Source organism: Columba livia, chromosome 5, assembly GCF_036013475.1.
Source record: "Columba livia isolate bColLiv1 breed racing homer chromosome 5, bColLiv1.pat.W.v2, whole genome shotgun sequence".
In the NCBI taxonomy this organism is placed as follows: Eukaryota; Metazoa; Chordata; class Aves; order Columbiformes; family Columbidae; genus Columba; species Columba livia.
The window spans coordinates 51416921-51429049 of NC_088606.1; the positions used below are offsets into that span (position 1 = coordinate 51416921).

Genomic DNA, 12129 nt, shown 5'->3' on the forward strand with positions numbered 1-12129 from the left:
GGCGCCGAGAGCGGCCAGGGCAGCGCTGCTCCAGCCGCGGAGCCGCACACACCCCAACGCGCCCAGCTCGTGTGGAAGGTGCCTTGTGCCTCAAGTTTCAGAGACATGTTTTCAACCGTGTCGCAGGATCTGCCAGACCGTCCTGTTGAATCCGTCCTGACGTTTCCGGTCCTCGCGGTTGGGATTTGAGCGCCGGGGTCTGTCAGCGCTGCCAGATCCGCGCCCCGCGCCACACCTGGAGCAGGTTCAGCTGGTGCCACGGGCAGGCTGCGCCTCACCCCTCGGCCTCAGCCGCCCGTTCAGCCGTCCGTCCTAACAGCCTCCACTGCGCCTCGCCACAGCAGGACCCCACGCAGCCCTCCCTCCCCCCACCTCAGCCCCAGACCCCGCACACACACTTTTGCCCGGAAGACCGCTGCCGCGCCGACGCCATGTCACCGTGGCTGCCAGCAGGGCCCGCTGCCTCCTCTCATCTCCCCCCCCGGCTCCGCCGGGGTGTGCAGAGCGGAGCGGTGCACGGCGTGGGGAAGTGCAGACCCGGTTGGCGGCATCGGTGTCCCCACCTGCCTTTCCTCCCTCCTCGGTGAGGGACCGCGGGCTCAAGTGCGTGAGGTGACACACCGGGTCTCTGAGGGGGAGCAACGATTAGACAGGAGCTGTTGGGGGTGCACTCAGGTGGGGGAAGAGCAATGCTTAGTGAAAGATTTGGGGGAGGGAGCTTGGAGAAATGGCAGTTCGGAGTTGAATTTAGTAGGGGTGGAAAGGAAACACCTGTGAGGACAGAGAGTGCTGCTGCCAAAAGGTAGAGGCAGCCCTCGGCACAGGAGGCTCAGTGAGAGGTCACGCAGGGTGAGCGAGGTCTGAAGGGAAGCAGAGGAATGGGGACAGTTTATGGTATTTTGGAGTTTGCTGGCAGTTTACTGTAGTCACACTGTCTGGAAGTGAGTAAAGATGAACCATAAAGAGCAAAGGAGGTGAAGATCAAAGCAAGTGGTGTGGTTTTGTTTCGCAAGGGGATAGGAGGATACCTTCTAGTTGCTTTAAGCTTTCAGTCCACCGGCCTGGTTTCCTTCCACCTCATCTTGTTACTCCTCTGCAACCTGTTGGGTAGAGTTGTGTTGCTGGTGATATAGATAAAGAGACAATTTCTAGTTTTATTTCAATTTACATCAGCAGTTGTTGTCTGTAGATATAGTTATTTAAAAAAGGTAAATTCCCCTCATGAAAAGAAAGCAAAACCAAGACAAGAAACAAAACTGGAAATAGTCTTTTCTCTCAATGAGCAACATATAATGGTAAGGTTTGTCCAAGTTTTGCCCTCTACTTACTCTCCCTGTATTTTACAGGCTCGTCAAGGCTTCCCTCTCTGGCTGAAGAATCCTTGCTGTGTGTTGTGTCACAGTTGCAATTTGATAAGAGTATCTCAACGAGTTTTCTGTCTGGAGAAGGTAAAAATGGAGCTTGTGTGTGATGATGGTTTCAGCTTGATAGCCCCGGAGTCTGGCTGGAACTGTTGTATGGTCCTGAATCCAGAATATACATAGGCTTGCACCTAACTTGAATCATATCTGCAGAATCCTCTCCCTTCAGCTCTGAAGAGTAAACACAGGCATAAGTACTTGGATAAAAGCAGTGAAAGTTTTCTTATGCTGCTAGTATAGGACCTGTGGATCTGGGAATCAGTTCCCGCTGCCATCTAATCCCTGGATTTTCTCCTGTATTTCTAATTAAGATAGTGGCTATGCCATTTTTAATCTTTATCTAAGAACCTGAAGTCTGTTTGCTCCTATTAAACCCAAAAGCAGGTCTGTCAGTTCAGTGGTTACAGTATTGGCCTTTTTTTTTCCCCTCTTTTTTTTTTGCTTTGTCCCACCCCCGCAAAGGCTGTCTGTAAAGGGTAGAACTCACAGAAGGTTTAGGTCCTCCAGAATCAAACAGAATCACTGAATTTCTCAAGCTCATTTTCAGAGTAGTGGGGATTTTTTTTCCTTTCCTGTTTCCTGTCACAATGTCAGCCTTTCTTTAACACTCTCTAAGTACAGCTGTGTAGTGGAGGAGGATAATTCAGAGAAATATAAAGTCCGTGTTTGTGTCTTAATATAAACATTAAAGTATATTTAATTGTGCCTTATCAGTAAGCTGATAAACTTAGGTGTTTGCTGTTGCCATTGATGATGATGCTCTGTAGCAGGCAGAGGCAGCAACTGCTGCTGATGGAAAAGAAAAGGTAGTGGAAGGAGGAGGGGAGAAGGAGGTGGGAGACGACGGGATTGGCTGCTTTCAATGTCAATCGCAGCTGCGGGCCGCAGCTCTTCCGCTGCTCTGGCTCTGGCTCTGCCTTGAACAGCTCCCAGAGAGAACAAGGCGTGCGGAGCTCAGATCACCAGCATCATGCTCCTTGGGCTTGGATCGTAGATTCCCCTCTTTGAACATTAAAATAACTCCGTCGTCCATCAGCGTGCCAGGCAGACCCAGCGAGAAAACACGCATGTGAGAGAGAGAGGAAAGAAAGAGGAGGAAGAGAAATATCTGCAACCAAGTGGACTAACGCAAAAAGAGAGTGCTTTGCTTGCACAGCTGCAAAGTGGGAATTTAAAGAACTGCAGAGAGAGAAATTCCAGCTCATCAGCACATACACATTGCAGAATTACAGATCCAGGTAGAAATGACATCAACAGGGAAAGAAGGCAGCGGAGCTCAACATGCACAATATGTTGGACCCTATCGTTTGGAGAAAACCCTAGGAAAAGGACAGACAGGTTGGTTCTTTTGCAGCAGCACCGGCGCTAGGGGGAAGGTGCTGTAGCAGCCAGTGAGATGCTGGGGCTGGTATATTTGAGGGTTCAGGTTTTCCTATTTGCTGTTTTAGTGGATATAATATTCATAGGGGATTTTTGCCTTTTTAAAAAATTTATTTTTATTTTTTTTTTAGTTTTCATTTAAATTATTTACTTTCTTTTTATTGTTTTTTTAAACAAACAAAAAAGCTGGGATGGTTAATGTTCATTACTCCTGCTAATGGGTGTTGTTCTGATGACAGCCAGAGTGCCTGCAGAGGAAAAAAATAGGTGATCTGCTGGTGGTGAATTTTCACATCATTTTCTTCACTGCCCTACTTAGGAGCATTTTCTTTTTAATCAAATTATATTGAAATGAAAGGTTCACAGCGTGTAGTACCAAGGAGGTGATGGTGCTGGTAGTGGGGGAGTCACCAGCAGTATTTCATGACATCATGATTGAAAAGGGTGTAGTCCTTAAGGTGCAGTTAGGGGGGTGGAAACATGTACAGTATGTCTGTGGCAGTGACTGCTGTGGGTATTTAGCAAATACGGATGGATGGGCTGGTGGGTTTTGTGGGTAGAGTATGAAATAAAAGAAAAATAGAGCATCAGTAGCAGAATTCATTCTGGCTATGCTGTGTTTTTGTAGGAGGGACTGGGGGGGAGGGGAGGTTATTTAATTATTTTTCTTAAAGCTTGTTTATGAAACTCACCCCCAGCAGATTTTCCAGAATGGAACAATGGTAAGAAATATTAAAAAGAGGAAACTGAGGGGAGGGAATTAGCAAAGAGCAGGTGCGTTTACCCTATATGACATAATTAGATCCCCTAAATGTGTTCAAGATCTGGACTTACTGTTGCTTGCTTGGATAGCATATTCACTTCAAGGGCAGGGGAGCATTAATTGGAAGAAAAATCCTTACAAAGAAGCCCAAATGTCTTCCTTATTTAATTTTGCTTTCTTTTTTAGTAACAGCAATGGTATCTGGTTGGGAGCCCCCCAAAAGTGGATTGAAAGTCAAGATTATAATTTAAGGAAGGGGGAAGATCAGCCATAGGGGGGCTTCTTTGGGCATGTGGGTGTTAAGTGTTGTTCATTATGGTGGGACAATAAAACATGATGCATTGTGGTGTATTTTTTTTTTTTTTTTTTTTTATAACCCAGCCGAGCTTTGCCCATCTGTTGTCTAAAGGATTTAATAGGCGTTTCCATCCCCAGCTGCTGCCTCTGCTCTGCCTGCTTCCTCACTGCCCTGCGTGGCAGCAGCTCTGCAGTCCGCAATTTTCTTAGGGACACAGTCAAAATCCAGATCTTTCTCTGTAAGAAGCAATGCTCTTCTGAGATGATTGATTATACACCCCCCCCCCATCCTTCCCCTCCTCTTCACAACCCCATAGCAACCGTTCAGAGACATGGATGAAGATGACATTGTCTTCTAGTGAAAGTGACTTTTATTTATATTAATTTTTTTTCCAAATCTCTTCAGTGTATCAGCTGATAAAGGTAGCTAGCTCTCTGTCACTGTTTTGGTTACCACCTTTATTCTTTGCATAGCTCAATAAGCCCTTACTTTTGCAGCTTTTTTTTTTTTTTTACCAAAAGCTGTTCTGATTATGATAATTAAAATGCCAAAAAAATTGCTGGGTATTGGCAATAAAACTACTCTATTTCTGCTGGTAATCCTTTCGTGGATAGTCCAGGTGATCAAAGAGACAGCTGTAGATGACAAATTCATTTTTGTCTTCATCACCATTTCCATTTTTCTCTCTCTCACCTTCTCGGCACCCCTCCCTCCCCTTTAAATATAATTGTGTATGGGGTTCCTGAAAATACAGCTGCATTAACCTTTTGCTCCATGTCTCATAGCCTGACGTTGTGGTCCTAAAGGGTTATCTACAGCTTTGGTTATTTTTTTCCTCTGCTAATCTTCCTATCTTCCTCCTAAGTGATTAGAGACATGGGGGTGGAGGGGGAAGATGATGTGTTCGGAGGCTTGCTGCTGTTGGCCTCTGCAGTTATTCAACCAGCTGGACAAGGGTGAAAGTTTCCTTTTGCAGTTTTACCATATAACTGATCTTTATAGATAAGTCTCTGTTGTTTGCACACATGAATGCACGTAAAATGCACAATGCAGGGTGTCATAGAACCTGAAAGTGGAGGGGGAGGAAGAGGAAGAGAAATCTTAAAAGTAGCTGATGTCAGTCTATGTCTTCCTTGCTATACCTGCCCTTGATTAATGGAATAATGTACTAAGGTGAAATCTAACTTGATATTAAACATACATGGCCAAACATGGAAGATGCACTCTGGTCTTCTCGCATTTTCTGTGCTAATCACATTTGGGAGCATGCAGAATGGCATGAACAGTGTGTGGTACGCAGCTAGTCCTTATCCTGCTTGTTTTGGAGGGTAAGCTGGCAAACTGCAGCATTTTAGGGAGAGGACAACAAGCGCAGTGTGAGGGCCTGGTTTACCATACTGTGTTGTCGTGGTCTGTAACTTTGAATTTGGGTTGCAATGGCATATGGCTGAAGAAAGTAGTGGTTATAATAATTCCTCTAGCGCTTGGCTTTAAAGGTTGGAAGATTAGGAGGTAATGGCTTGGAATTTTTTTTCTTCCAAGGGGATGGGGAGGAGCAAGAAATAAAATCTGGCACAATGTAATGATGAATGGAAAGAAAGTATAAGTTGTGTTGCAAAATCCTACCCGTTTTGCAGTGATCTTCATATCCATCATTTTTATTTTTGAATAAAAAGTTATTGACTCTACAAAGTTATTTCAGATAGTCTAGCTTTGCTTCCAGGTACATTAATATTATACAAACGTATTAATCGTTCTTACCTGCTTTTACTGAGGTCAAAAGAAGAGAGTTTTGGGAAGGAGCGTGGGTTCATGGTTCAGGGCGGACTTAGAAAGTGTGCCGTGGAGGGACAACTTAATGATAAGTAGAACTCTTACTTGCCACCTTAATAGCTGAAAAAAAATCATTTACCAACAGCAGCCTGCTGGTCCCTGCAAATTGGTTCAGTTGCCCCATCTGTGACATGAGTGGAACTTGGTGATATCTGCTTGTGGATGGGCAAAACTGACAGGGAAAAGCCTTCAGTTCAAATTGGTGGGTAACAACCATTGTTGAAAGCATTGATTAGAATTTAAATTCGGGGATGCGAAATGCATCCTGGGCGGCCTTCTGTGCTGGTGTGTCAAGCTTGCTGAGGGTGACGGATGCCACAAAGAGAGGATTAGGGCCTCTTATCTGGAGAAGTTGGAAAAGGGCTACACGGGACAGTGCTGGAAAATGTCTGTGCGTAGCTCTTTGCTGGTAATGACAATGATAGAGGAACTAAGGGAAAATATTTTTAATAATGTAGCATATAAATTTACCATATAACTTGAGTACTCTAGCAAGAGGTTTTGTAAGAGGCTGAATTCAGAACATCTTTTGTTTACTGCAGCTGGAGAAATAGCTCATAGAATCTATTTTTGAATGATTTTGCAAGAATGCAAGAAGCAGCATAATCTTAATTATTGTATTAAAAAAATTATTTTACAGGACTGTCAGTGTAAAAGGTCATTACTACATATATGCAGGTGTATGAAGAAAGGTTGGTTTACATAAGTTTCATTGATACATTCTTCTACAGTTAATTAATTAAAGGAGGTTTTCATTGTAATTAACTGTAATGAGCAAAGGATGTGTGTAATATTACAATAACACATGTGGAAATAGTGTGATGTGAGAAACCCCCATCATACCTGATCATGAAGCACTGTTTTAGTCAGAGAAGCTTTTCTCCCTTTGCCATTAATTCTGTGTGAAATCAGCTTCTTGTGTATTCTTTGCTTTATTTTTTTGTTTTGAATGCCACAAGTATCTTTGTTCATATGTTTCTTTTGGCCTCATTAACCCCTATTTAACTCTTGAAACTCTGAAGAGTAATTCAGATTGACTGTAGTGAATATTTATTAATGAGTGCACAGGTGAGGAACTGAAGTATTTTTTTTGAAGGGCTTCAGTGTTTCAGAGGATTTTCTTGTGTTTTCATGTAACAGTCACTGTATAAGCTTCAGCATAATTGTTTGCTATGGCACAAATTCACTGTCCAGTTGAAATTTCTTAAGCGCTGCTTTGTCTACAAGCAATAAGACATTGACTCTCAAGTGGGAGTTACCCTATTCAATTTGAGATAAACTTGATGAAAAATTTAATGTTGCTGATGCATTTTGGTTTTGTTCCTTTCATTCTGTTTTAAGCTTAGTTCTGCAGACATTCAATACAAAGAATCCTGCTTGAAAATAACTGCACTTTGATGTTCACACAAAGTGTAGGAGGTCCCTTTTCTGCATTGTATACTATATAACTTATAGCTATTTTGGTGTATAACATGTTAATTATAGATGAGCCATCAGTGAGGTGTTCAGCAGTATGCTATTGGGTTATGAGAGAACAGAAGTAATTAAATGTGGGTCCTAGCAAATTTAATGGCCTTTTATTCAGTGAGGGCTTAAACAGCATGTTTCTTTACAGCCTTCACCACCTGTTTCCATGACACCAGCAGAAACTGAAATGTGTTAATTTTTTTATTTGTCTCTGTCAAATTTGGTTGAAATTGCAAGCTTCGGATTTATTAAAGGAGTATTTGGTAGACCATGTGATCTCAGAAGTCTGGTTTCCTTAGGTGAGTAGGCTAAACAAAGTGTGTCCTTTTAATTCATACTGCTATATTTTTTTTTTTCTACCCAGTGTACTGGATGTAGAGAGAATCTAAAGAGTACAGCTTTATTCCATTTAGCTGTCCAGATTAATATGTTGTTATAGAGGTGTAAATAATTGTAGTTCCCCCCATGGCCTTTTTAAACAAACAAACAATGAACTAGGATATATTCAATTATTGTTTTCATATATATGTTTTACTTTCCTTAAAAAGGTTCTTTTCAAAACAGTGAACTGTATCCTTTGTCATCGTAGTCTGTGAAGATTTAAATGGTCAATTAGTAATCATAGAAATAAAATACTGGAAGCAGTAGAGGTCATAAGAATGAAATTTTGCCAAGAAAGGCTGTGTCATAGCGACTTAGACTTAAAGGATTTTGAAGTAATAATTTGGTCTTTCTTACCTGTATATACTTTTGATCCGATTGTTCAAAAGTACTGCTTGCCTGCGTCACTGACTGAAGTAAACTAGTATTACCATGCTGCATGTCTGAACTGCAAAGTCCAGATATCCCTTTTATGACTTTCACTCTTTTTCTTAATTTGTTTTTTTTGAAAGCAAATTCCTGTTTGCTCAGTAGAGAGAAAATGATTTTTAGCTTCCATTCTTCTGCAGACTTTGTAGAGGCACACCATTACTCTTTTACCTAGTATTGCTAGCAGAATTGTTATGAACTTCTTGAAACAGGAGCAGGCTCTGAATGTTTTTCTTCATAAAGCACAGTAAGCTTTCTCACGCAAGCGTAGTTAAAATGCAGATACTGTCAAATGAGTAAGACTACATGACTACTTATATGCCTATGTTTCCATAGCGGGAGCTACGGAAGCAGTGATTTCACAGAGTTCTTGCGCTGCTCAAATGCTTTTCTACTTTCTGTCACCACTCTGATGTCATTTTGTGCTGCTACAGTGGGAAGGACTGCATTAGAATTGTGGGAAAGGTTGAAGAAATTAATAAAGCTTCTCAGTAGAATTTACCTCTTGAGAGGAATTCTTTCTGATCTCCAGAAAACCTGTGACTCCATGAGAAGAGCAAATGTAGCTTTTCAAGTGTGTTCTTACAATTTCTTTTGCAAATTAAGTGGAGGAGCCAGTGTATGTTTTGTATTCTCCAACATTGCATTATTTTTCAGTATACTATAAAATTACTCCATAAATTATATTTTAGGAAGTCTTTTATATTGTATATTTTAGAGAGTTAAACAGTAATAGCAATGGCGATGATACATGCTGATATCCATCTCAAAATTAATAGTCAGGTAATATAGAACAAACGTAGGTGGTGAAAGAATTCCAGCTTTCAGAAGAAATTTGAAAGAAATGAGAAATTTAGAAGTAATGCCCTCTGAAGTAAGAGACATTGCATGAGAAATATATTACGCACATAGGAGAACAGTCAAAATAAGAAGAGGTGAAAGCCTATATATAGATTTCCATGAAGGCAGAGTGGAGATGAATGCTCAAAGAGTGTTCCTCTTGATATGATGAGATACCATAAATTGCCCTTGTGAAGTCAGTCAGTGTTTCAAGTTGAACTGACTTCAGCAGGAAGACCATCAAGCTCATGATAAATAGGTAAGAGTGGAATTTTTTGTTTGTCGTGGAATGATCTATTAGGAAGTATCCCAAAGAAATGTTCTGGTTTTGTTTCAAACAAACTCAAAATGTTTAACAATCCTAGTCAATAATGCTTGTTTGTTCTACTTGTGGAAAATGAGGAGATCACTCCATTTTAGGTTCATTCATGAACAGTACTGGTTTTCTACAAAACACCTATGCTGATCTATAGAGTAACATGAATAATTTGTTCTAAATAGTGTTCTTAATGAATTTGAACTATCTTCATCTGAAGTGTCTGTAAGTGCAGAGTGATGTCCCTTAAGTTCTTGCTCGTTGCAGATTTTCTGGGAAATAACTATTTTTGTCTCCTTTCCTCAGCTGTCATTACCTTGCTTATGGATTCATTGCACTTACTCAGTATTCAAAGATTTGAATTGTACTCTTGAATGTAGTCTGAATATGTTACACAAGAGTATTACATTCTACTCAGTTCTGTGAGCACTTCTAACCTAAATGTTTGCAATTGAAACCTGAAAATTTGGTTTTCCTGGGCAGTTTGGACATGATTCCCATGAGCACCCCTGCCTGGAAGATACGAAGTTTTTTGGAAAGTTTTTTTAAAAGGCACACAAATGTGAACAAATCAAACTTAATTAATTTCAAATGCCTACTTTTAGTACATATTAATAATGTTCATCCAGTTCCATTTGACTTATTCTAGATTTAATTTTGAATAGGCATATAATAATTTTATTAATTCCTTTAATTCTGTTTACAGACCAGAAAAATTACTGATAAAATTATGGTAAAAAATCCACCCAGAAGACTTTTATTGCTTCATAGCTTTTTAAAATAGGGTTTAAATGGAACAGAGGAAATTGTATTGGTTCCTTTCATAAAAGGCTATTACTTGCTATTGATGTAGCTGCAAGCATTTTTTTCTTGAATGCATCATTTGTGGCAGAGATGCCTATGAGATCGCCATTGCCCTGTGGACCACATAAACAGGAATGTACTGTTTCTTTTGCAACTGACCTTGGGATACAGTTTTTAAAGGATAATAAATGGAAGTGTGTCATGAGACTGAGGATAAAGAGCAGTATGGATGAAGAAGGTAAATGATGGTGTTTAAACAAATCCAGGTACATTCTCTGCAAATAATATTGTTGCCTTTATAGCAGTGCAGGGTAACCCTCAGGCTGATGCAGGTAGCTGATGGATAGTTACTCAGTGCTGGAGTGGATAGAATAAATGTTTTTAATTTGAGTGGTGGAAGGAGTGAGGTTAGACTGGAAAGGACTGCTCCTTGTATAGTTTACCACTGATAACAGGCCACTTTTCAGTTTCTTATCCAGCATCCACCCATTGATAATAACTGATTTAATAATTAAGGAGTTTGGAAAAAAAGGTAGATAATTTAGCAGTAACTGACAAAAGGTTATTATTGTGGATAAAAGCTTTGCACTAAGTTTTGGAACATCAACTGGCAGTGAATGGGTTAATGCAGAGTGCAGGGGAGAATTGAGGAAATCAGCATCAGGTGGCTTAGGGTGTGCAAGTACCAAGTACTATCTTTTTATTCTCTTTTTTGTCCTAGTGTTTCAACCCTGTGAGGGAATTACAGGCATTATAATATTTCCAGTGAAGTGCTTAACTTTAAAAAATAACTTTAAAAAATGTTTAAAAAAGGAATACTGTTTTCAGGCATCCATTTAGTAAGTGCTCTTCTGGCTGCCTGCTTCTACTTACAAAACAGCACCACTCTCTCTATATCCTAAGGCTCTTGCAATTTTGATTTGCTATCTTTTGCAGTATATGCCTAATGTGGGAGAAAAAAAAATCAGTGTGACAATGTGTTTTTTTTGTTTTTTTAATAATGTCTGCCTTACATACGTATTAACAAGCTCTCCTTTTGCAGTGTCATTCCTCTGTGTGTTCAGTGTTACATGCCGTAAGCTGACTGCAATTATCATTTAGCTATTAAAAACACTATTGATTGGAACAGAAATAATGGAGGAGCTGGTTTCTGGGAGAGGCAAACTGGTCTGGACCAAAGATGTGCTAATTTTCTGCTGTCTGCCTACTCTTAGAACTGCAAGTTTCGATCTCCCAAAGGTTGAACAGCAGTCCTGCAGCTGCAGATGAGAATGTACCAGGTCTTATACTGACCCAGCAAAGAACATTGATGGAATTGCTTGGCTTTTTATCTTCTTTCACTTTTTTTCTTAATTATTTTATGTGTGGCTAGTAATATAGACACTAGATTTCTACACAGATGCTCTTTTTGGAAAAAGAATTGTTTTTATTGTTTTGGTCCAGGATGAGTTACACCATAGCCCAGGTTCATAATGTTGGCTCATCCGCCCTATGGTAGTATAAGCCACAAAGAAGAGAGATCAGAAATAACATAGTAGCAGCTAACCATGAGGTGATGATGTATGGTTTCCTTTTTTTAAGTGTACTGCTCTGATAAACTTTGAGCTAAGCAAGTATAAGGTTTTGCTAAGGCTACTGTTTTATTGTATTTGAATTAAAACACACATTTAATTGGGAAAAGATGACTTTATATTCCAAATCCTTGTGGTATGAAATGAACTGTGTGGGGTATTTAAACATTTCTCACATCTTTTGCTCACTGTTTGCCAGCTGAGGGTTGTGTTACTCATCACACCAGCCATTTGCCCTGCGTAAGTTTCATTCAGTGACTGTGAATTCCTTTCAGTAAGTGTGACCTATCCCTAAGATCAAGGAATGGATTTGACTCTTAGATTTTTACCTTACTAGTATCTCTTCACTTCTCTGAGTATTCTATTCCAAAGCGCTTATCTTATTTTCAGGTTGTAAATGATGGATAGCTTGGCTGTTATGTTGAGATGACCTGCTGTCAGCACTTACAGGATTGGTCTATGGTTTTACTTTTGAACTTTAGGTCAACTGTTTTTTGGTTTGGTATTTTTGTTAGGTTGTTGTTGGTTTTTGTTTTGGGTTTTGTTTTGTTTTAATTTTTAAACTTTGAGGTTACTTTGCCTCTTCAAGCTGGAAACTGGTTCAAGGATTGGCATCTTAATCTAGA

At 40.2% G+C, this 12129-nt stretch overlaps 1 protein-coding gene across 25 annotated transcripts in view; it reads left to right on the forward strand.

Annotated features, from left to right (window-relative positions):
• Positions 1-538: 538 nt before the first annotated feature.
• Positions 539-12129, forward strand: part of BRSK2 (BR serine/threonine kinase 2) — a 318684-nt gene continuing 307093 nt past the window's right edge. For 8 of the 25 annotated variants that reach the window (XM_065065076.1, XM_065065077.1, XM_065065078.1 and 5 more), the window contains exon 1: positions 2300-2759. In XM_065065076.1, the coding sequence (XP_064921148.1) occupies positions 2666-2759 (94 nt within the window). In that variant the 5' untranslated portion in view covers positions 2300-2665. Of the gene's footprint in view, positions 604-1346; positions 1449-2297; positions 2760-12129 lie in introns of those variants that run through there. The other 17 variants (XM_065065093.1, XM_021299348.2, XM_065065088.1 and 14 more) reach the window with 6 other exon arrangements.